General features: G+C 39.7%; 1 protein-coding gene across 1 annotated transcript; it reads right to left on the minus strand.

Annotated features, from left to right (window-relative positions):
- Nucleotides 1-527: 527 nt before the first annotated feature.
- On the minus strand, nucleotides 528-21,059 carry LOC129445468 (interferon-induced protein 44-like). Its single transcript, XM_073866291.1, has 9 exons — nucleotides 20,895-21,059; nucleotides 15,987-16,043; nucleotides 14,691-14,723; nucleotides 14,553-14,586; nucleotides 14,267-14,468; nucleotides 13,959-14,105; nucleotides 13,688-13,859; nucleotides 10,437-10,537; nucleotides 528-788 (listed from the first exon to the last, which is right to left on the minus strand). The coding sequence occupies exons 2-9, from the start codon at nucleotides 16,030-16,032 to the stop codon at nucleotides 621-623; spliced, it is 903 nt and encodes a 300-aa protein (XP_073722392.1). The 5' UTR covers nucleotides 16,033-16,043; nucleotides 20,895-21,059; the 3' UTR covers nucleotides 528-620.
- Nucleotides 21,060-22,789: the final 1,730 nt, after the last annotated feature.

Below are 22,789 nucleotides of genomic sequence, written 5' to 3' on the forward strand. Positions count from 1 at the left end.
TCACGCCTCACTCAAAAGCAGCAGTGGTGAAATAATACATAAACAATACTAAATGGTAAAGTGGTTACCGAAATATCTCTCTCTCTCTCTCCCCCTCTCTCTCTCTCTCTCTCTCTCTCTATATATATATATATATATATATATATATATATATATATATATATATAAATGTTTGATAGGTGTATATAATCAAGTAACATTTGATATTTAGATTTTTCTGAAAGAAGATGAATATTCTCAGCATTGTGTTTGTGTTGACTGTAGCCTTGAATGGTAAGTGATAAACATTTTGTACAGCTGATTTAATGAATTCAAGTGACTAATATTTGGTCAACATTAATTGTTCAAAGCACATTTCACTAAAGTTAAACAAACAAATTGTTTTCACGATGCAGTGATTCCTTAAATTTACACAAAGTGGGCTACAGTCCTTCATTTATTAATCACACGCGCCTGTAACTCACATTTCTGAATAGAGAGGGATGATGATGTTTGATGATGCAAAACAGATTGTTGATGCAATAATAAACATTAATAGCTCTTTTATTTTAACATGCAGAGAAAAGAGCATCTTTATAATTCTTCTCAAGATATTTTCAGATGGTGACAGGCTTAATGTGTCAGTAGCTACTGCTAACAGTTCGATCATTAGCATTATAAACAATCTGTTCCAGTGCTTTCAGAATCAGAACATCAATATCAGGATTTGTGTCCATCTCTTCATGGTAGTTCTTCACTGGGAAGATGTTGCACATTGGTACACCAATCAAGTCACTGCACGTCTGCATCTAGAAAATATAACATCATTTAATCAAAAAATCAAACTGCAGATCAGTGAGATTCTCAACCTTTATCACTTCAAGCTCCATTCCATTCACCAAACATTTCTAATAAATAAAATATACTACTGCTTGTTTTAACGAAACAGATGTATTCCTTAATAAAAATATCCAAACCCTAGGAAACATATAGTTTTTGTCTTATTTTGATTAATCAAACGCCCTCTTAAGGCCCCCTTGAAATTTTGTTGAAATTCCCTCACCGCCCCATTGGGCTCTGCCTCTGGCCTCCTGGTTAAGAAACACATCTGTAGATCATATGAAGAGTTTGGTTCCAAAACGCGTAAAAAAAAAAGACTTACAGGCAAAAACAGTATTGTATCAGGTCAGTATTAAAAAATACATTCTTAATTTACGCAAAATCCAATATCAGTTGTGTTATTCTGTCATCTTTTTGCTGCAGAATGCAATAAATCTGCTCAACAAATCACAGCGCACCATTCCACGCACTGTAAACAACAATGGTGGCACGTTGAATACACATGGAATCCTAGTTTTCCTCATCTCTTTTAAGATGGCACCGGTGTACATGGCATGCTGTCGGTCTTGGAGGCTAGTATTTGTATTGTTTGTTATATTTTGTTTAATTTTGGAAGAAATGCGGTCCACGATATTGGTCTACGACAGGTCAACTATCTTAAGTTTGCCGACCACTTCAAACGGTTTGCTGGGCAATGCCTCAAATGGCTCATATCACCTCCGTTCATCTCGTTGATTCCCGTTTTTCTACGGTGATTGGCCTGGTTTGTTACAAGTGAGGAGGCCGAGGAAGAAATGCGGAAAACAGAATGGCTATGCTGTTAGGCTAAAGTCCCACCTGATTTTGCGGTATGGTGTGTGGCCTTTGGATCGTTGCGAGAGGTTTTCGGCCAATTACTATTTTGTTCGCTGGCGTTCCCTGGAGCTATTATACGAGTCGGGTGCTCCCCAGATCTCAGCTATGATCAGTGTTGGGAAAGTTCACTTTCTACATGAACTAGTTCAAAGGTTAGTTTACCAATTGTATAATGAATTAGTTCTGTTCATAGTTCAAACGCCAAAATTTTGGACTAGTTCACCGTTCCAAAAATGAACTAATTTATATCTATAGTTGCATTAGATTTTATTTTCATATCCAACTTCTTATCCAACCAGTGTTTACATTAGCATTGACTGCATTTACGAAAGTCATTACTAATAATTATCATAGACCTGTTGTGACTTTGGTTTTTGATACTGCTGTATTTTTGTTTCTCTGTTCATGTTTCTGTGTTGACTGTTTTCACACATGCGCGGCTCTGTCACGGGTGTCATTAGTGTCATTTCTGTCACCTGCGTCTCTCACCTGATATTCATTTGATGCCCAATCGGTTTAGTATTTAATCCCTGTGTGTGTGTTTGCTCCTTGCAAGTTCGTCTGTGAATGTTCTCGCCATTACTAGCATTGCTAGTTTCCAGTCTTGTCTTGTGTCGATTTCTTGTTTGGATTTATTTATTTCATTTGTGCTATCTGCTGTCCAGGATTTATTGCTGGGATTCTGTTTATACCCTCGGCTCTCTGGACTGTTTCACTGCTGTCTGTTACAGACTGTCTTCAACCTCAGTTGGATTTACAGACTGGTCTATTACTTAACTGCAGAAGCTCATCGCGGCATTGTCGCTGTCCACCGGAGAGGTCCTTCATCACTGGAGCTGTCCAGCTGCTCTCATTTGTTTCTCTAACGCGCTCTCTCTCTCCCCCTCTGCCCGCCGCAGGATTTACCCCCTGTCCCGTGGCTTCCGTGACGCGGCGCTCACGGGAGCGGTCTACGCACCATACCCCTTATCGGGGTCTTCATACTCTCTCCCACCGTTCGTCTGTCTGGCCGGAGCCCGAACGTGTGTGGTTCATCGGCCCCGTGCCAGTGTGTGATCTCCACCCTAGCCGTCTGCCTTGGTGTGGCTTTGTGTCCAGACGTGCTTTTGACATTTTCATCTCATTATCATTTAAATAAAGTCTTCTGTTATCCGCACTGGGATCTTCTGTTTTCATTGTCTGACAGAACGAACTTGCCATCATGGATCCCGCAGATGCAGATTCTGTTCGTTCAGCGATCGCTCAGCAAGGGGCTTGGCTGGGTAGACACACCGATCAGCTCTCTACTACAGCTCGGGAGATGGAGGATTTGTCCGCTCGTTTTAATGAGCTTTCGTCACGTTTTGATCGGACTCATCATTCCCGAGATTCGGAGCCCCATGCCGCCAACCCCCCACCTTACGACGGTGATCCCTCTTCCTGTCGGGCTTTTCTGTCCCAGTGTTCGCTGGTATTTGCCCTCCAGCCTCGCCGCTATGCGACTGAGCGTACTCGGATTGCTTATGTTATCACTCTGTTGGTTGGGAGAGCACGCCAGTGGGGCACCGCTGTTTGGGACGCCCAGGATCCTTGCTGCCATTCTTTCGAGGAATTCCGTGAGGAGATGGTGAAACTTTTTGACCGTTCGGCTCGTGGAGATGCCGCTGCTGCCCGGTTGGCCCGCCTCACGCAGGGAGCCAGCTCCGTCACTGACTATTCCATCCAGTTTAAGACCTTGGCAGCAGCCTGCAGCTGGAACGAGCCGGCACTCCGGGCACAATTTATTGAGGGTCTCAGCGACAACATTCAGGATGAGATTGCAACTCACGATTTGCCCCACACTCTGGATGGTATCATCGAGTTAGCACTGAGGGTGGAGGCTCGAATGCTGTTTCGCGATCAACGTCGCACACTGCGTCATCGTGTCCATCAGAGTGAGATCTCTCAGTCCAGTCAGAGCAGTGTTCCTTTAACTACGGAGACTGAGCCCATGCAGTTGGGTAGAATGCGTCTTTCGCAGAGAGAGAGAGAGCGTCGCCTTCAGAAATCCCTGTGTCTTTATTGTGGCAAGCCAGGACACTTTGCCAAGAACTGTCCGGTAAAAGGGACCGCCCATCAGTGAACCGGGGAGTCCTGGTGGGCGCCACTTCTAGGAAATCCTCCCCGACTTCATGCACTCAGCTTCCTGTCACCCTGTCATTTGCTGGCCTCGATCATTCTACTACGGTGTTACTCGACTCGGGCGCTGAGGGCAACTTTATTAGTGAGGATTTGGCTCATGAGTGCGGCATTCCTGCTGTCCCTTTAAAGGTTCCACTGGATGTCTGGTCCATCAGAGGTCAGCAGATGGCACAGATCACGCACTGCACTCCTTCTGTAAGTCTTTTTATTTCTGGCAATCATCGTGAGGAGATTGTGTTGTACATCCTTCATGCCTCGCTCTCACCCATTATTTTAGGGCATGCATGGTTGGCACAACACAATCCCCACGTTGATTGGCAACTCAATGTCATTTTAGCTTGGTCTCAGTCTTGTCATGTGTCTTGTCTTGGTTCTGCTGTTTCGGGTTCTGTTTCCTCTCTTCCTCAGGTTTCGGCGGTTGATCTGACCGGGGTTCCGGCGGAATATGCCGATATCGGTCAGGTTTTCAGTAAAGCCCGGGCCACCTCCCTTCCTCCCCACCGGCCATACGACTGTTCTATTGAACTTCTCCCAGACACTTCTCCGCCTAAAGGTAGACTTTATTCTTTGTCTGGTCCGGAGAGAGAGGCTATGGACCGTTATATTAGTGATGCCCTTCGTGCAGGTCTCATTCGTCCCTACACCTCTCCCGCAGGGGCGGGGTTTTTCTTTGTTAAAAAGAAGGACGGCTCCCTACGTCCCTGTATAGATTATAGGGGTTTGAATGACATTACTGTTAAGAATAGGTACCCTCTTCCTTTAATGTCTTCTGCTTTTGAGCTTTTGCAGGGAGCGCGGTTCTTCACTAAGCTAGATTTGCGCAACGCCTATCATCTATTGCGCATAAGAGAGGGCGATGAGTGGAAGACAGCATTTAATACCCCTACTGGTCACTTTGAGTACTGCGTTCTTCCTTTCGGGCTTTGTAACGCTCCGTCTGTCTTTCAGACTTTGGTTAATGATGTGCTGAGAGACATGATTAACAAATTTGTCTTTGTGTACATTGATGATATTCTCATCTTTTCTTCCTCCATGCAGGAACACACTCAGCATGTCCGCCGAGTCTTACGCCGTTTGCTTGAAAACAAGTTATATGTGAAGGCGGAGAAGTGCGAGTTTCATAAGAGGTCGGTTTCGTTTCTGGGTTTTGTGATAGCCGAGGGTGAGATACGTCCCGATCCAGATAAGGTCAGAGCGGTGGCTAAATGGCCTGTCCCCGACTCTCGTAAGGCATTACTGCGTTTCTTAGGGTTCGCCAATTTTTACCGGCGATTCATTAGAAACTTTGGTCGGATTGCTCAACCCCTTACGGCTCTCACCTCCACTAAGGAGAGGTTTGTCTGGGGAAAGGAGGCTCAGGAAGCCTTTGATAATTTAAAGTACCGGTTTATCACTGCTCCTGTTCTTTCTATTCCAGATCCTACCTCCCAGTTCATTGTTGAGGTGGATGCTTCAGATGTCGGGGTTGGTGCCGTTCTGTCTCAGCGATCTCGTAAGGATGGCAAGGTGCATCCTTGCGCTTTTTTTCTCACACCGGCTTAACCCTGCGGAACGGAACTATGACATAGGTAATCGGGAGCTGCTGGCCGTCAGATTGGCTTTGGGTGAGTGGCGTCACTGGTTAGAGGGGACCTCGGAACCCTTTCTGGTCTGGACGGATCATAAAAATTTAGAATATATCCGTTCAGCCAGAAGGTTAACGTCTCGCCGGGCTCGCTGGGCACTTTTCTTTGACCGGTTTAACTTCGTCCTCTCGTACCGGCCTGGTTCAAAGAACACTAAACCTGATGCTCTCTCTCGCTTGTTCGATGTTTCCGATTCTGGCAGAGACGAAACCATTCTTCCGAAAGGGCGAGTGGTGGGCGCTCTGCGTTGGGGCATCGAACAGCGGGTGAGAGAGGCCGGACGAGAGGGGGAAGTGCCAGAGGGGTGCCCAGCGGGTCTGCTTTGGGTTCCGAAATCGCTCCGTTCCGAGGTCATCCGGTGGGGTCACGAATCCAAATTAGTCTGTCATCCTGGGGTTCGGAGATCGTTGGCTGCCGTCCGTCAGCGATTTTGGTGGCCCTCTATGGGTTCCGATGTCAGACAGTTTGTGTTAGCCTGTCAGGTTTGTGCCCGCAATAAGGCTTCTCATCAAGCCCCAGTAGGTCTGCTTAAGCCCTTATCTGTCCCTTCCCGTCCCTGGTCTCATATAGCCATTGATTTTGTTACCAATTTACCCAGTTCTAGAGGTAACACTGTAATTTTGACCATTGTCGATCGCTTCTCTAAGGCAGCGCATTTTGTCCCTCTGCCCAAGCTTCCTTCTGCCAAAGAGACGGCTCAGATTATGATAGAACACGTCTTTCGCTTACATGGTCTGCCTTCTGACGTAGTTTCTGATAGGGGTCCTCAATTTATCTCCCGTTTTTGGCAAGAGTTCTGTAGACAGATCGGCTCCACAGCCAGCTTGTCTTCAGGTTATCACCCACAGACCAACGGGCAATGTGAACGGGCTAACCAGGATCTTGGTCGTGCGCTCCGCTGTCTGACATCTCAATATCCGAGCTCTTGGTGCCAACAGTTACCCTGGGTAGAATACGCACATAACTCTCTTCCTGTTTCTTCCCATAAGATGTCTCCGTTTGAGGCTTCCATGGGGTTTCAGCCCCCTCTTTTCCCAGATCAGGAACTCGATGCGGTGGTCCCGTCTGCGCTAGCCTTTGTTCAACGTTGCAGACGCACCTGGAGGAGGGCTAGAAATACATTACTCAGGACCTCCAGACGGACCAAAGCCGCGGCTGATCGTCACCGTAGACCCGCGCCCCGTTTTATCTGTGGGCAAAAGGTATGGCTTTCTTCCAAGGATCTGTCTCTCCGAGGGCCATCTCGTAAGCTGGCACCTCGATTCCTTGGGCCATACAGTATTGAAAAGGTTATTAACCCGGTGACGGTTAAGCTCAGATTGCCTCCTGCTCTCGGTCGAGTTCACCCAGTTTTTCATGTGTCTAAACTGAAGCCTGTTTTCTTTTCTCCCCTTAACCCTGTCCCTTCTGCTCCCACCCCTCCCACCCCGCAGCTTTTGGACGGTGCCCCAGTTTATACTGTGAAATCCCTTTTGGATGTGCGTCGGCGGGGCAGGGGTTTTCAGTATTTAGTAGATTGGGAGGGTTATGGTCCGGAGGAGAGGTGTTGGGTACCGGCCCGGGACATCTTGGATCCTGACCTGATTGTGGACTTCCGTCGGCGACAAGGTGAGCCCTCCCATGGACCGCCTGGGGGCGGTCGTGGGGGGGGGTCCTGTTGTGACTTTGGTTTTTGATACTGCTGTATTTTTGTTTCTCTGTTCATGTTTCTGTGTTCACTGTTTTCACACATGCGCGGCTCTGTCACGGGTGTCATTAGTGTCATTTCTGTCACCTGCGTCTCTCACCTGATATTCATTTGATGCCCAATCGGTTTAGTATTTAATCCCTGTGTGTGTGTTTGCTCCTTGCAAGTTCGTCTGTGAATGTTCTCGCCATTACTAGCATTGCTAGTTTCCAGTCTTGTCTTGTGTCGATTTCTTGTTTGGATTTATTTATTTCATTTGTGCTATCTGCTGTCCAGGATTTATCGCTGGGATTCTGTTTATACCCTCGGCTCACTGGACTGTTTCTCTGCTGCCTGTTACAGACTGTCTTCAACCTCAGTTGGATTTACAGACTGGTCTATTACTTAACTGCAGAAGCTCATCGCGGCATTGTCGCTGTCCACCGGAGAGGTCCTTCATCACTGGAGCTGTCCAGCTGCTCTCATCTGTTTCTCTAACGCTCTCTCTCTCTCCCTCTGCCCGCCGCAGGATTTACCCCCTGTCCCGTGGCTTCCGTGACGCGGCGCTCACGGGAGCGGTCTACGCACCTTACCCCGTATCGGGGTCTTCATACTCTCTCCCACCGTTCGTCTGTCTGGCCGGAGCCCGAACGTGTGTGGTTCATCGGCCCCGTGCCAGTGTGTGATCTCCACCCTAGCCGTCTGCCTTGGTGTGGCTTTGTGTCCAGACGTGCTTTTGACATTTTCATCTCATTATCATTTAAATAAAGTCTTCTGTTATCTGCACTGGGATCTTCTGTTTTCATTGTCTGACAAGACCAAGAATTCTTTGTACTGTTTTTAATTCTTAATTATTAATCCACCGATTTGAGCACCCTGCAGTGTCAAAGACTCTGTGTGATGATTTTCTTACATTTTTTGTCAATAAGATTAGTGACATCAGATCGGGAATATCTTGTCTTTCTGCTGAACCTTCTATCCAGTAGGGCTGTGTATCGCCAACAATTCCCCGATACGATACGTATCCCGATACAAGGGTCCCGATACGATGCGCATCACGATACAAGACTATTTTGAATTACATTTTTGTTCAGAATTTAGTAACATTATTATTATTATTTTTATTATTATTTGTTTATTGTACATTGAATAAGCAGTGTTGTAACAGTTGTGTTTTGCCATTAATTTATTAGCTATTAGAAATACTTAAAATCCCAGAGTTAGTACTTAACTTATGTTTTTTTAAAAGCAGTTTTACAAAGATGGTGCCTTACTCTTGTCTCTCATTATTCTACATCTATGAATATATCTATAAACATGCAGTCAGACTTAATACTATTTAATAGAAATCAGATTATTAATGTGACAGTTATAGTTTGAAGTAGCTCGGTATCTCTTCTCTAGACGTACACTTTTCACATGCAAATCTTTGTCGTGTTTCTTCTCAAATGCGTCAGTACTGTTTTATAAGAGCGTGGCTAATAAAGCCCTTTGCAGTAGTATAGGCTAAGATATATGCGCCTTCATACTGAACTCATTGACTTTAATGCAGACACGTGCGCCAGCGAGACAGACACACAAAGTGAAAGTATACCCCGCTACCTATAACTCTACGTACTCCGCGGGACACATACGTCCTTTCCATATGGATCAACAGCAATTCGTCACGTTACTTTCAAAAGTGCATCCGAATCGATACGGAAGGTGCTGTTTTGATGCCCGCATCGTCAGGCGCCCATGACGACGTATCGTCGTATCGATATTTTGAACACGGCACTACAATCTCTGTGGCTTGTTTGTGAGAGTTCAAGCAATTTGAACATATTTCGCTTTCTCATCTCCAAGAAATAGTGGGCCTTCAGGCTCCACTCTGGATGCCATTCCCTCATTTCTTTTAAAACAAGTATTTGATGCAGTGGGACCGTATCTTTTAGATTTTATAAATCGATGTCTGGAAACTTGCATAGTACCATAAGACATGCTATAGTTCGGCCATTGTTAAAGAAACCAAACTTAGACCTAAATGTTTTGGCGAATTTTAGACCTGTTTCTAATCCGCCTTTTATTTGAAAGATTTTAGAGATGACAATGTTGGAACAATTACAGAGTTTTTTGGATATTTTAGCTTTTTCAATCAGGTTTTAAAAAATATCATTCGACAGAGACTGCACTTCTGAAGGTTCTTAACGATGTGTTAATAGCTGCTGATTCTGGGGTTTGTACCCTACTTGTACTGCTGGATCAGAGTGTGGTTTTTGATACGATAGATCATTCCATTCTTCTCGCTCCTTGGAGCATTGTGCTGGTATCAAAGGAGCTGCCCTTGAATGGTTTAAATCTTATCTGTCAAATAGCAAGTTTAGTGTTAATATTGGGAAATATTCACCAGAGGCTGCTGTTCTATTTTGTCGTGTTCCTCAAGGATCTATTTAGCTCCCATTCTTTTTACATTATATATGCTCCTATTAGGGTCTATTTTCAGGAAACATGGACTGTCATTCCATTAAATGATTCATTGTGTTCATATTGTGTTCAATAAATGTAAAATACCTCATTAAGAGCAATAAGTATATATATTTAATTAGTATAACACAAAATAAATATGTACTATAATTTATTGATTTCTTTCATGGTGGCAGAGTTCTGACAGTTCCAGGCCTTACAGTATGTGGAGGTTCATGCCTTGTTTTTGTGTGGCATGTGCCTCCGGTGTCTTGTCTTGTGACCCCGCCTCCTCGTTCTCCTGCTTATTGGTAATCATTGGTTTTCTTCCATCACCTGTTCCCGCTTGTTATCTTGTTTGTTTTTTTCTATTTAATGTCATTGCATCCTTAGTTCTGTGCAGGTTCATTGTGTTCTGTTCCTTGTGTTCATGTTACCTTGCTAGTCAAGATACCAAGTCATAGTTGTAGTGTTATTCGTCAAGTTCATGTTTCATGTTGTTTACCCCCTCGTGGGTTTTTGTTTGTAAATAAAGTGTTCCCCGACATCGTTGCGTTTGGGTTCATCTGTTCCGCAATCCTCACAGATTTATAGCTTTAAGTGTATTTTGTGGAAAAAATAATCAGTTTTTATAATAAATCTTTGAAAATCAAATTATGGATTTACATTTTTAATGTTATTATAACCTAAAGATGCTATGGGAAAGTTTGTAACAGAAAATAGTGGTTTTCATCTTATCACTTTCTTGGTATAGAAAACACATTTTTACCTAAATTAGTCAAAATGGATTTATTATTATTATTTTATATTGCGTTTTGGAACCAAACTCTTCATATACTTTCTTTAATATCACTTAATGGATGATGTACCTTCTCTTTGATCTTCTTGCTGTGATACACCTTTCTTAGATCTTTCTTCACCAATGGACATGCTTCATCTATTTTGGTCATGACAATCACTTGAGGAATACCTACAATGATGACACAGAGGCAATGTTAGACAAACAACATATATAATATGTCAAACATCAAGACAAGGGTCAAGTGGATTGGAAAGAAAGGTGACAATTTATTAATTATTCAATATCACAAACATAAACAAACACACTCCATCAGAGGTGCAAGCTAAGAAAGATAAATCCAAACGTATATGAAAAATATGACTGCACACTTACTTGCAAAAGTTTATTTCACCAATGTTTTAATAATAAACTTTTTCAAGTAAGTGTGCAGTCATGTTTTGGTTATAAATGAATCATTGCTGTCATATTTAAACCAGGGCCGTAACCACAATAAACACTGAGGGGGACATATCACCCCCAAAACTCTGAAACAAATTGTCCCCCCAGGATTTGAAGTTTTTACAGGGCTCCATGTCTGCGCTTTCTATCACATAATTTGTAATAAATGAGATGCAGCTCGTGAAAGTTTCACAATGTGGATGTGTAAAGCAAAAATGACCTCTCTGCTGCAGAAACACATCATCATCAATCATCATTTTGAGTTAAAGGGAAACTTCATCGCTAGAAACATTAATCTTTATTGAAAGTGGGTCATATTTGTAGTCAAAATGTAGTCAAAATTCAGAATTTTATGTCTATTTGAACGAGAAAAGACAAAAAGTGACTTTAGGGCGCATTTGTATGGAAAACTACAACTCCCACAATGCACAGCTCTGCAAGCCACTTCCATTAGTCAGAACACTACTCAGATATGCTATTGTGTACATAAATGCCACGTTAGTTTAACAAAGAAAATAGAAACACTCACTTCAGACGTCCGTTTATCCCTGCAGGCTTTGGCTGTCGCTTCCAGTTTGAGATTCCAAAATATGTATCCAGGACGCCGCTGTCCATATACGGTACAAAGCTTGGGTAGGAGCAAGCTTCGTTCAGTTTCTGATTTATTTTTGAGAGTGTTTGGCAAAACATGTATAATCCCAAAGAAGAAAATGCCGCATCCTGCACACAAACACGTCCACCGCACAATATGTATACTCCCCAGACGCGCTGGCTTAGCGCTTGTGCTCGTAAGCCGAAACACGTCTGTGAAATAAACATGCGCAAAGTACCTCTCTTGCCTGAGACCATTCACCAAACAAACGTCCATATCCTGATCTGATGCAGAAATGTTATACAGAAATCATATCTACTAGTAGAAACTACTAGTCCATACAAGCTCGAGTCAGTCCGGGCTTCTCTATATCTCTTCTCATAAAGGTGCAATGAACGGCGGATTAGAGCATCACGCTTGTAAAATCACCCTCTTCTATGTCATATTGATTAAAGGCGCAAAAGAGGATGTTTCCGCCGACTGAGAATCCAAAAACCATTACTGAGTTTTTTAAATAAGCGCATGCGTAAGAACAGCCTCTCTCCTTCACAGCTCATTTCTAGGGAAAGCCTTCCAAAACTTGTGCACGAGTATTTGAACACGAGTGTTTGTTTACCACCGGCATATGCTGTGTCGCGTCAGTGGATTCATTATGTGAAATGATATGATAATAAACACATAAGACGTAAAGATCAGTCGACGCTACTCCCATTTCAACTAGCATGTAACGTTAGCAGACTGGTCACTGCCTTACAACTACAGTACAAGAACAACGTCGATATACCTGAATAACAGTACAACAATAATTATTCCACAAAAGAAAGAATAATCACACGCGACAATGAAAACAAACCGAAACTAAAAACGGAGTTTCATGCGCTATGCGCATGCGTCACTCGTGTAAAGTTACTGGAACGTGCACGTCTCTCACAAGGAACGTAATTAGGTTACTTTCAGTGCACCTAATAAATAGTCTTTTATCATTTAATAAAGACAGTTTCAGGTAATATTGCAAAAATGTATTAAACAAACATCCTCTTTTCCACCTTTAACTTCTGCTATTATTGTGACATGAAGTCTGGCTCCCTCCACAACGTCTGTTTAGCTTAGCTTACCATACAGATGATTTTTTTCGTCTGTGTTTGTATATTTTTGTAAGTCTTACCCACTGATCTGTAATAGGTCTGTAACATGAGTGGGTCCCATAGCCCCCCACCTTGGAAAAATGAGGAATGAGTGTCTCACCCTCCACAAAGATACAGGACTTCCTTCTTTCAATGACGCAAAATGACAATCATTGAAAGAAGGAAGTGCAACACTGAAATCTGTATTTCTCCCGTCTCATGGGAAACTGAAAGAATGATGCATGACCATTTAAAAACATGACTGGGGTTCTAAGAAAACACAGCTTAATGCAAATCGGTGAAGTGTCCCTTTAAGCACCAACGCTGAAGAGAGATGATCTGCTAATAAACAAGCAACACCAACTGTGTCTCTTCAGCAATATTTAACTCACAGGAAGAGTACTAATCTTTAAAAAAATAACTTAAAGGAATGCATCTTTAGAATATAACATCCCCAAAATAGCCCCTAAAATAGTTTCTATTGCCCAACTCATTTATGCAAATACAACAGCCAAGTACACATCCTTCAATATTTGTATATTTTGTTTTAGAAGTAGTTTTGTTAATAAAAATTTGAATATGTATTTTGGTTGTAGTATGATAGTACATATAAATTATATACAAATTCCAGGTAAGTCCTTTTTTTAATTCATGTTCCCTTATAAACTTTAAAAACATCTGCAATTGTATGCCCCCTTGTTGCGATCATTCTCAGATGACGTCAATTAGACGCCTTGGACAGGAGTTAAGTCCACCCCCTCTTACTGTCAGTCAGTTGCCAGTTCTATTTCTGAATGAAATGCCTGATTTTCAATATCCAACAAAAGCACATTTCCTCACGTGATATTAGGAGTGTTCGACTTCATCTTGTGCTGGTCGAACAAGCCTATTCTTATTCACTCAAAAATCTGTCACAACAAAGAAGTGAATTTGATTGTGACTTCCGGTTCACAGGGATCTTAAGGCTTTAGGAGAGACCCACCGCCTTTAGCTATGGTAAATATGGACACAGGTGAGGAAAATGATAGTAATTAACTGAACACATGTGCAACTTATAAACTGATTACAAGTGAATGAGAACTAATTAAACAATGACTAAAAAATGACAGAAAAAAAACAACAACTTGACATTTAAGACAATTCAAAGTTAGGGTTCAGTTTTACCTCTATCACTGATTCTGTGGCGAATGATCTTCAACTTGTCAATAAGTTTCTGGTCAGTGAATGATATTGTATCAGCATGTACGACATAAACCAGACAGAAAGCCTGGTCAGAGAGGTTGGGGTCACTGATGTAATGTTCCTTCCCTTGAGCGATTGGCTCCGACTCATGAAACTGAGAGATATGAGATAAAACATACGAAACATTAGACATACTGGACACTAACAAATGTTATGATAACGTGTTATTCTCCCAAATATTGTGGTTTATTACTTTATAGCCATCCTTCACATGGCCAAATACAGCATTGATGATGTCCTCTGGAAGTGACCCACGCTCTGCTTTAGGTTCTAAGCCCATTATGTCTGTGAAGACATAGGGCAAGACGTTTTGTCCACTTTTAATGTGGAACCCTTTGAGCTACAAAGACCAAAAAATAAAGCACCATTTACATTTGAAAGACTTTTAACATGTATTTCACTAAACATACAAGAAATGTAAAATTACCTGTTTAATTACTTGGTTTTAAAATTATGCTTATTTTAATGATAGGATATATGAGTGCAGAAAGAGATGAACACCTTTTTTGTAAAACTATAACCTTGCCCAGCTGAATTTGCTATTGCTATGGAGGTGATCCGTTGTTGAAAGACATTATTGACTGAGTTTATAAAGCTGGACTTTCCTGCTGCAATTTCTCCAGCAACCAGGATCTTGATGTACTTCACATCTTCATTACTGGGAGTGAATTCTTCAAGCTGTTTTTTCAGGACATCTCTCTGACTGTCAAGAGAATAAAAATTAAGTTGGAACATCAAAAAGCCAGAGTTTACCTAAAAATATATACTGTAGTATATAATCACTTACTTCCAATCAATCGTTCTCCATGGTTCATTGAATTCTGGTAAAAACAGATAAAGAAATCTGTATGTTCAGTGTGTGTGATCTAATATTAACACTAATCATCTAAATACTGCTTATATTTCATAAAGAAAAGAGTCTTACCTGGTTTAGGCTGTGGTGGTGCTGGTTTTGACTCTGACCCGCCCATATTTGCACAACCAGCAGGAAGCAATTTCAGTCATAAATCAAAGTAGGGGAAGATTGTTATCTATAAAATAGCTTGCTTACACAATGTTAAGCTAACAATGCAAACACATGAACATCATCTTTCATGTTTTTGTTGAACACATCTCATTTAACATTCACAGTGATGTGGAAAAGTAAAAGAACTTTGTAAATGGATGACCCACAACTGTTCTTTTTTATTATGTTTTGTGATAGTTGTTCATCGGCATCTTTGTCTGTTTTTAAATCTTGTCTCAAAACTCATGTTTTATATATATATATATATATATATATATACACATATATATATATATATATATATATATATATATATATATATATTTTTTTTTTAAGTCTAGTTAAAATATACATGTCACGATGTAACTTGCAAATGGACGACAATGGAGACAGAAATACAAAATGCAGGATACTTTTATTCTCACCGACATCTCACGAAGTTTGATAAAAAGTCTCACGATTTACATCCAGATCACCATGCATGATGGGATACACTTAGCCTTGAATACGGTATTTGAGATAGTGTGTGTTTAGTTTGGGTTAAGTACACTGCACTTTGCCAGTTTTAAGACATGTGACAGTCTTGCACACGTACTTCTTGTCATGTGCACGCTTTCTCGAGTGGCCAAGAGACTGGGAATGGCCACTCACCCACATGAAGCTAAACTCATTTAAGTGTTCACTTGGTGAATGCTGTTCATTCGTCCAGCTGTTAAAATGCAGTCAGTACAATAAAAAAATATATAAAAAATATATATAAAATAACAATTTAAAAAATGTGATTTTATAAAAAACAGTTTAAAGTGAGTTAAAAAATAAACAGAAATAAAAGTGACTGGAGTTGGATTTTCCCCAGAACTGTTAAAAGTACACTCAGTGTGAAGCAGCACAGTAAATGCAGAGTTAAACAGATGTGTTTTTAATCTAGATTTAAAAGTGTTTACTGTTGAAGCACACCTGATCTCTTCTGAAAACTGATTCCAGCTATAGGTGGCATAATAACTAAATGCTAACGCACCTTGTTTTGAGTGAACCCTTGGTGTTTCTAACTAATCCTTATGATCCTGATCTGAGTTATCTGTTAGGTTTATATTCAATTAGCATATCTGTCATGTATTTAGGTCCTAGTAATTTAGAAATAGTGTGTTTGTGCTCTCTGATATGAACACTAATCATATAAATACTGCTTATATGTCATAAAGAAGAGAGTCTTACCTGGTTGAGGCTGTGGTGGTTCTGGTTTTGACTCTGACAAGCCCATATTTGCAACACCTTTAGGAAGCAATTTCAGTCATGAATCAAAGTAGGGGAAGATTGTTATCTATAAAATAGTTTGCTTACATCACAATCAAAAATATATTTAAGCTTACATAAAATCACAACCTAACATTTTTTTAGGTTGTTCCACTTACAACACACATGCAAAGGTTACACTCTGAGGCTATTTTGGGGATTTTCGCCTGGATTTGGTCTACCCAATTTCAAAAGCTTCCTATACCCACATGCAGAGGTGTGCATACAAACATTTGGTATCATTTTACAGGAAACCCTTTGAAATTACATAAAACCCTGTTAAAAGTGCTAAACATGGTTGTATTTGTTATCAGTCCTCTAATAAACACAAAAATAAATAGGCGCTTTTTGATGTTTTTTTTTCTAAAGTCTGTATTTAAAAGTGTATAACCTGCAGACAGTTTTGTTATATTCTAGTCAATGTCAGCTAACACATCATAATCTATGCAAAAGTTATTTTACTTCAACTGAAGGGAGGAATAGTACCCTTTTTGTATACAATTTCCGCCTTAAAATATTTGAAGTGTCCCCATAACCACATACAGTGGAATAAACCCAATTTCTTTATATCATTTTAAAGAAAACCCTTTGAAGTTCATAAAAAGTTTGTGACAAATATTGTTATTTATGTTGTTTTGCATATGATGAAACACCAAATTTTCTTTTTGTGTGTGTGTTGTAAACACTGTCTTTGAAAGTGAATAACTCTGGTTCTGTGTGCTCTAGCAGACTGCAGATTTTACTAAAGGGTGTGTCAAATAAAAAATACTTCCTTTTGTTTTGCACATATAATAAATAGCAAGGGATTATTCATGCACACAACCAAAGAAAATGCTGTGAATGGACTCATTTTTAGAGTAGGACCTAATATAAAAGATGGTGTATCATTTGTGGCTATCTGCTATCTGAGGCAGTCCACACTCAAGTTTTACATACGTTTACAAAAAATATTTTTTACCTCATTATTCATTCGACGATTGTTGTATATGTGATGATAATAGAACAAAAATAACGATGTAGCCTTATTCCTGAGAGTGAGAGCTTTCCTTTGATATAAGACTTGCCCATGTGTGTCATACTTGAAAAATTTGAAATATGTGAATATAAAAAAATTGTTGGGGGTGATAGTGTACATTAATTTTAAATAACTTTCTGACGGTATAATATATCTCAAAGTGATGCATATCTGCAGAAAGAGATTCTAAGCTTTCAAACAATATCTCATATGTGGTAATGGCTCCATGACATGCCATTCAATATTAAAGGAATATTTTATATTAAGTCATAATAAGTAATTTTGGACCGGGTGCAGGGTCCGAGTTAAAGAAGATAACATCTAAAAGGGTAGCGCCACAGCAACAGGTTTTTATCTTTTTTCTGAAAGCGTATGTGATAAAACCAAAATCCCTGTAGATTTAATGTGACTAGCACTCGAAGTGGACAGGTATGTACCAGTCCACGGTACCACCACTTCGGTATTTTAAGCCAGATATCTTCAACCCTGCAGAGTTTTACTTCTTCCCCATTTAAACACATGTGAAGCAGCCAGTTGGTCAAGGTCTTCATGATCACTTAAAAGTTAAAGGCAGGTGTGTTGGAGCAGGGTTACAACTAAAGTATACAGGACAGGTCACTTGAACCTCATTCACAGAGGCGCTGTAAAGGGGGGGGGGGGGTAAACAATGATGGTTCTCGGGGACTATGACTAATAGGTCCCAGAGAAGCACCCGATAAAATTGTGGTGCTAAAAATATATTTGATAGTAAAAATTCTTAACTTTAATTATTCTATTTGGTGTTTCCTGATGTCAAAAAAAAAACATTTGTTTAGGAAACACAAACGTACGTGGGCCCCTCTCCCCCTCTCGATTATTATAAAATGGTTCAGTCCGCCCAAATTGTATCCAGGCAACACAAACAGCTTGACTTCACTTATAGCGCCGGCAGAATATCAACTTCACGGAAGACCATGCGCCATGGGCGGGCTTTGGGGTGCCGGGCCCGCCCTGGACGAGCCTGCGGCCTCCCTTCACCTGTTCACCAGCTCCATGTCCCACCAACCAACAGTCCTTGCTTGTTTGCACTTTTTTAAGTTATTGTTTTGTATACATAACTCCTCAATAAATATAAAAATGTGTTTGGTCTGATTAAAAAAATATATTTTAAATGTATTTGATTGGTTTGTCGATGAGAGTGGAAATGTTTGGTTGTTTGCTATCATAGTGCCCTTAACGTTAAGACACGATTGCGTGTTGCAGTGAGACTGACACGTTATGGTTCTGCTGTGATCTTTGAACTATTTTTGCTGCTGAAACAACAAAAACAGTCAACATTGAGTCTAAAATGTAAGTGACTTAATATTAATTACTTGTTTAGTGATCTGTCATATGAAATTTTTACATTTTTAATCGTGATGTGATGCTGCTTAACTGTATCATGTTATTAAAACTCCACATTTTTACCGCAGTATGTTTAACCCACTTTGTTAACTCACTTTTGCATTTATTTGTTTAAAGGGGACAGAGAATGAAAAACCATTTTTACCTTGTCTTTGTTGAATAATGGTAGTCTACCTGCATTCACAAACATACAAAAAGTTCTAGACATTCTAAATATCTTAGTCTCATAGAAATTCCTCTCTTAGAAATGTCAGCCAGAAAACAGCCCAATCTGAAAAACTGATGCTTATGACATCACAGGCATCTCCCTGCCCCTTTACTTTAAAATAATTGGCTACATTTTTAGAGTGGCAGCAAAGTCAGCCAATCAGTAATGAGATTGCAAGTTAATCCAGTAGGGGCAGCCAAATAGGTGCAAAACCACTTGTTTAAAATCCCACACCCTAATAGAGCAATCTGAGAGAGGTTTTTAGGAAGCTTCTAAGGCATTACAGACCCAAACAAAAACATTTTTGTCTACATGTCACATCACAGAACAAGGATAAATACCCCGTTCAATCATTCTATGTCACCTTTAACTTAGCCACATTACATTATGCACTTTCAGTCGCCATTGAGACTAAATGATACAGAATCATTATTGTTTTGGTGATTGTTATTGGAGTTTTAATAAGACAAGGCTACTTGTCCGGTCAAGCATGTAAAATTCTCTTTCACTGGGGCTTTTAAAATGTTGAGCCATGCAACATGTGTTTTTAACCTGCTTCAGTAGGTACAATCTTTACGACTCCTCTGTTGTATTGCGTATATCAATTCTTCGTAGTTTTTGTTCATTTAATACATAATTTATGATATTATGCATTGCAGTGAGGTTGATCTCATTTATGACCCCCTCTGAAAAAATGAAATGCCTGTCTGTGAATTTGTGTCTGGCGCCAGGTCTGATGGAAGAGAAAGTGAAAATGCCTCAAAAATCATGGAACTAAAAAGCGGAAAGAGAAAAAAAATAAGAGAAGTGAAAGAGGCAAAGGGTCGACAGTATGTTACCCTATATTTCACATGAAAAGGTGGGTTTGTAAGTAGGCCTAAATTGATAGTGGACCGCCCGCCCGTGACAATGATTGTAGCTTACAGCGCTTTTCTGTGCTTACACACACTTTGTACATGAGGCCCCAGGTCTCAAAGGTAGTGTAGTTTTAGGAAAAGTCAGGGAGCAGCAAGGCTTTGTGATTTATTTAGACAAAGTTATTGACTATGCAAATTTCAAAACGGTCAAAAATGACGCCTCGTTTGTTCTAGTGTTAAAGATAATTACCATAAGTTTAAATGTTGTGGTTAAAATGACCGTTCTAGTGTTAAAAGTGCATGATAAGGGAACTCAATTTTCTCCCCATGTTAGGTCAAGAAAACGCTGGAAAAATAACAATACACAGTTTTAGTTAAACGTTCAACACTGTAAAAATGACTTTCTTACTTAGTATTTTTGTCTTGTTTTCAGTAGAAATATCAAAAAATTCTTTATGCTTTTTCTTGATGAGCAAAATGACCTAAGTAAATAAGTCTAGTTTTAAGACAAATAATATACAATTTAAGTGAAATTGTCCTTAAAACAAGCAAAATTATCTGCCAATGGGGTGAGAAAAAAAATTATGAAATTTAAGAACTTTTTTCTTAAACACTTAATTCAAGTAAAATTTTCTCACCCCATTAGCAGATATTTTTGCTTGTTTTAAGCACACATTCACTTACATTGTATATTTTTTGTCTAATAACTAGTATTATTTTCTTAGGTCATTTTGCTCATCAAAAAAAATACATCTTGATTTAAGAATTTTTAGATATTTTCTACTGAAAACAAGACAAAAAAAACTAAGTAAGAAAGTTATTTTTTTGCAGTGAATGCAGTCAAACGCACTTTGTCAAAATCATGCCTCGTTCCAAACAGAGTAAAATGAACCAGCAGCAGCAACTGAAAGTCTAATATGTATATACATACAAATATAAATATAGGTGAATACACTATATGACACATGTACAGCTATGCAGAGTATATACATTATATATGCAAGCACAAAATCTAACCCTAAACCAAAGCGACAATGGTTTGAAAATAGTAAAAAGCAGTTAAGTAACCAATATGTGATAATCACACGAAAACAGGAATTTGTTATACGATCACAGAAAAACGCAGAAATTCATGATAATATCACGAAAAAAGAATCCAATTACGTGACTATATCACAAAACCCGTGAGATTGGGTAGACTTCCTATAGGGTTGGGGTTAGGATTAGGGTTTGGTTTAGGGTTAATTGCATGTAATTATGCATAATTAACTATTATTACTATAATAATGACATGTAGCATGTGTAACAAAGACACCGTAAAATAAAGTGTTACCATGTTGAAATAAATATATTAGTAAATTGCTCACCTGGGATTATTTTCAAGATTTGAAGATGGTCTGCGCTGTAAGTCTGCTATTTGTGTTTGTGATTTCTCTTCTGTCCGTGATAACACACTGATGATGCTTCATTCAAGTGTTTAGTGGAGAGAACTCAGTGCAGAGTATTTATAGGATCTGTTATACTTTCACTTTCATTATGATATATGAATATGTAATATTAATGATGATGAGTAACGTTTGTTGTTTTTTAATTGCATGATGGCTTTCTTCTTAATAGTTTTTATGCTTCCTTTTTTCATTTTAGAGCTTATTGTGTATCTATTTGTTTTTGTTATTTACTTGTACAGCACTTTCGTTGGCATGCGGCCATGTTTAAATGTCTTATAGAAATAAAATGAACTTTAACTTAATGCTGCGTAAACTGCAGACATCCTCATTGCAGATATTCCTGCTTCAAACATGTGCAGGGCAGTTAGTCTCTGATCGATCTGGAGAAAAAACTCCCAGCTAAAGCTATGTTTGCACTGTAAAACTGTGATGTAAATTGACAATTAAATCTGAGCTGTATTCTGTTGTTTTAATGTCATACTGTGAACTGCATGCAATATGAGAGGTAATACATCTGTTGCATAGCACTTCAGAGCAAAGCCTTTATTTACCTTTAATTAATGTTAACTAATACAACCTTAGTGTAAAGTGTTACCTATACATTTTAGACAAGCAATGTTATATAAGACAGATAGGTATTAAACTTTTAAATTGCTTAGAATCTGATACAGAGTCTGAGATATACAGTTTGTGCGTTTATCTCCTGTCAAACTTTCTCATTAACACTATTAGTAACAGTATGTTCTTATTACATCATTTCATGCAATATTTTGCAGTTTAAGTACCTACAGCCGTAGACTAGTAGACCAATGTGACTTACAAGCGAGTATGTCCATCATTCGTTCCAATCCATTCCAACAAAAAATCTTTTAGGTCACTTTGCAACAGGAGGCCATGGAAAAGAAGCACTGGACCAGAGATACATACGACCATCCACTTCCCCTGCTGCATCTCCCTTCTTTGTCATGAAGAAAGACAATAGTTTGCAACCCTGCATCGATTACAGAGGGCTGAACAAAATCACCAAGAAATTTCGATATCCCCTTCCCCTCGTTCCATTAATGCTTAAACAGCTACAAGGCGAGATCTTCATGAAGCTCCATTTATGCAGTGCATACAATCTGATACAGATCCGTGAAGGAGATGAATGGAAAACAGCTTTTGTGATCCCTAATGGCCACTGGGAATACTTGGTCATAATGTATAGTCCCATCTAACAACTAATTATGTATGTATAGTTCATTATTTGATACATTACTTATTTGACTTATCCAGACAAGTAGTCTGACTGTGTGATTGGGGTGCAGTGAATTCATTGTAGGACCCACGGGTCGTCTTATCTTATGTGTTTCATTATTCAGGCATGAAAACGTGTCAGGGGTGAAGAATGTGAGAAGGGTGCTCCAGGGGCGATGTGGCCTCTGTAAACATTTGACTAGTAACCAAAACCATGTTTAATTAAATGAGTTGATAAATGTGGAAAGCTGTAACAAGTTGCATTCCCTTACTTTTTTACATCTGCCGATTCTGCCATAAATTTATTTTGCCATAATCTGACCATCAGTCGCAAGGCCATACAATTTTAAGTTGGTCTTGGAATAGGGTGGACCTGAAGGCCTACATCTAATTTAAAATGACTTAATTTTACAATATAGTACTGGTTAAATCAATTACATTATGGTTTTTGAGTCATGGGTTGAATAATTTTCAGATAAGCAAAAATGTGATGTGGGAAAATAAATAAAAGAACAAATCAAGAAATTACAAGCATATAAAATAGAAAAGAACAAAGTAGCACTATTGATTAGGTAGAG

The sequence above is a fragment of the Misgurnus anguillicaudatus genome, chromosome 3 (assembly GCF_027580225.2).
Source record: "Misgurnus anguillicaudatus chromosome 3, ASM2758022v2, whole genome shotgun sequence".
Lineage (NCBI taxonomy): Eukaryota > Metazoa > Chordata > Actinopteri > Cypriniformes > Cobitidae > Misgurnus > Misgurnus anguillicaudatus.

What these genes read in the sequence shown, in the direction of transcription:
- LOC129445468 (XM_073866291.1), bottom strand. Translation starts at nt 16,032, where the DNA reads ATGGGCTTGTCAGAGTCAAAACCAGAACCACCACAGCCTCAACCAG. An exon ending in ACCACCACAGCCTAAACCAG is followed by an intron (nt 14,587 to 14,690) that starts GTAAGACTCTTT and finishes TGTTTTTACCAG; the next exon opens with AATTCAATGAACCATGGAGA. An exon ending in CCACAGAATCAGTGATAGAG is followed by an intron (nt 10,538 to 13,687) that starts GTAAAACTGAAC and finishes TCATCATTGTAG; the next exon opens with GTATTCCTCAAGTGATTGTC.